The sequence below is a fragment of the Phodopus roborovskii genome, unplaced genomic scaffold (genome assembly GCF_943737965.1).
Source record: "Phodopus roborovskii unplaced genomic scaffold, PHOROB, whole genome shotgun sequence".
Lineage (NCBI taxonomy): Eukaryota > Metazoa > Chordata > Mammalia > Rodentia > Cricetidae > Phodopus > Phodopus roborovskii.
This window is the reverse complement of record NW_026126147.1, coordinates 109832-111652: the sequence shown is the minus strand read 5'-3', so window position 1 is coordinate 111652 and position 1821 is coordinate 109832. Positions and strand designations below refer to the sequence as shown.

Sequence of the window (1821 nt, the reverse complement as noted above, 5' to 3'; positions counted from 1 at the left end):
TTACAAGCTAACAAGGTCAGATCTGGGTGTAGTGGCTCACACCTCTCATCTCTGTACTTGGGAAGCTAAGGTAGAAGGAGGCCAAACCTGGGATACAGAGTGAGTTCTTGACTAAAAACACCCCCCCCAAAAAAATCCTTTACAATAAAACCAAACTACCAAAAAGCTGGCAGAGATCAATTACCCAAAGTTATCAAGATACTAAAAGTAAGTTTAAAAACTTGTCAAAGTCATAGATATTTTCAGAAACAGTTTTATTTGCTCTAAAGGTCTCTCAGGAAATGCTACTTCCTCAAGATGTTCTTGTCTCCCCACCTCCAAATAAGTACAGTTTCTCTTCTTATCCTTTTAGTTGTTTTCTTTTGCTTCATGGCAGTTTACCTTCGTCTGACACATAGATATTGTTAGTAAATTCAAAGGCGATGTTCCAAACTTGTTCTGATTTTTCACTATCAATTCCTAATTAAATGTGTCAAACGAAACATACTCAAAGAGCCCACCAGTTCTCTGCCATTCAAAATGGCTGTGCCCTATCCGAATTTCCTCGTGACAACCCAACAGCAACTTGATAGTATTTTTGACGGGTTTCCCCCTAAGTCTTCTCCTGTTTTAAGATGGTAATTATGGTGGCTTGGGAGTAGCTTCCATCTATCACCTTTTGGGTTAGTAAGGGCGTCTTAGAAACAGCATAACTAAGTGGTAAAGAAGAGGGGCCTAGGGAAGAGTTCTAAGCGGTAGCCTCAATGGGGCATTCACGTGCTAGATGTCCAGACTCGCCACAGCGGTAGCAGCTGACTTCGCTGGCCTTACTGCAGTTCACCGCCATGTGGCCATTCTCACCACATCTGTAGCACTTGATTTGGGTGCAGTCTTTCTGGATGTGCCCAAATTCTCCGCAAGTGTAGCATTTCTGCTCTTCCTGCCGGTCGCAGTCACGAGCCAGATGACCAGGTCGGCTGCAGATGTAACAGCACTGCTCCCTCTCTCGTTTAGTCTGGGTACAGTCTTTGGCGATGTGGCCTCTTTTCCCGCAGTTGTAGCAGGTGTCCTGGAGAAGATCACAGTCCTTGGCATAATGACCAGTTTCACCACAGCGGTAGCAGATGTCAGATTGGCTGGCGGTGCTGCACTGAGGACCTCGGCCACGACTTCTTGGTGTTCGCCCGCGAGTTCCTCCTTTAGGACACTCCCGGGCCCAGTGGCCAGGTCGTCCACACCTAAAGCAACTTTTACTGCTCATGGCTACGGTGAGATCTTCCGGTGAGCAGGCCCACACACCGCTGCCACGGAGCCCCGAGGCTACCCCCTAGGATGGCTCAGATGGAAATGGCAGCTTTTCCTAGCTGGCTTCTGTGACGTTACATAAGCTTTGCGCACGGCCCCAGTGGCCTGGTGTCACAGGCTTTTTGACGTGTGCGGGCACGCCCGTGTGTGCGCGCGCGTGCGTGCGTGCGTGTGCGTGTGTGTGTGTGTGTGTGTGTGTGTGTGTGTGTGTGTTTACTTGTATTTTAATCTAGTTTAGTTTGGTTTAGATTTAGTTTTCCCAGACATCCGGACATTATCTTACAACCGAATCCAGCTTGGTCTTGAACTAACCCTTTTGCCTGGGCCTCATGAGCGCTGTGACTACAGATGCGTACCACTTACTACTTGGGCCTAAATTTTTCTTTTTCTTTTTCTTTTTCTTTTTTTTTTTTTTTTGGCGGTGGTTTTCAACACTTGAGCTATTAAGTATAAGTTTGAATCCCTTTCTGTTCAGGAATTCTGATCTGCAGAATACTTCATAATTCAGTTATTCTCTTTAGATGTGGTGGTACAGAC

The 1821-nt window shown here is 46.5% G+C and overlaps 1 protein-coding gene across 1 annotated transcript; it reads right to left on the bottom strand.

The window, feature by feature from the left end:
* Positions 1–256: 256 nt before the first annotated feature.
* LOC127218517 (CCHC-type zinc finger nucleic acid binding protein) lies at positions 257–1342 on the bottom strand. Its single transcript, XM_051179547.1, has one exon. The coding sequence runs from the start codon at positions 1238–1240 to the stop codon at positions 728–730; it is 513 nt and encodes a 170-aa protein (XP_051035504.1). The 5' UTR covers positions 1241–1342; the 3' UTR covers positions 257–727.
* Positions 1343–1821: the final 479 nt, after the last annotated feature.

Bases quoted from the DNA above. Each gene is read 5' to 3' on its own strand.
- LOC127218517 (XM_051179547.1), bottom strand. From the start codon at position 1,240: ATGAGCAGTAAAAGTTGCTTTAGGTGTGGACGACCTGGCCACTGGGCC.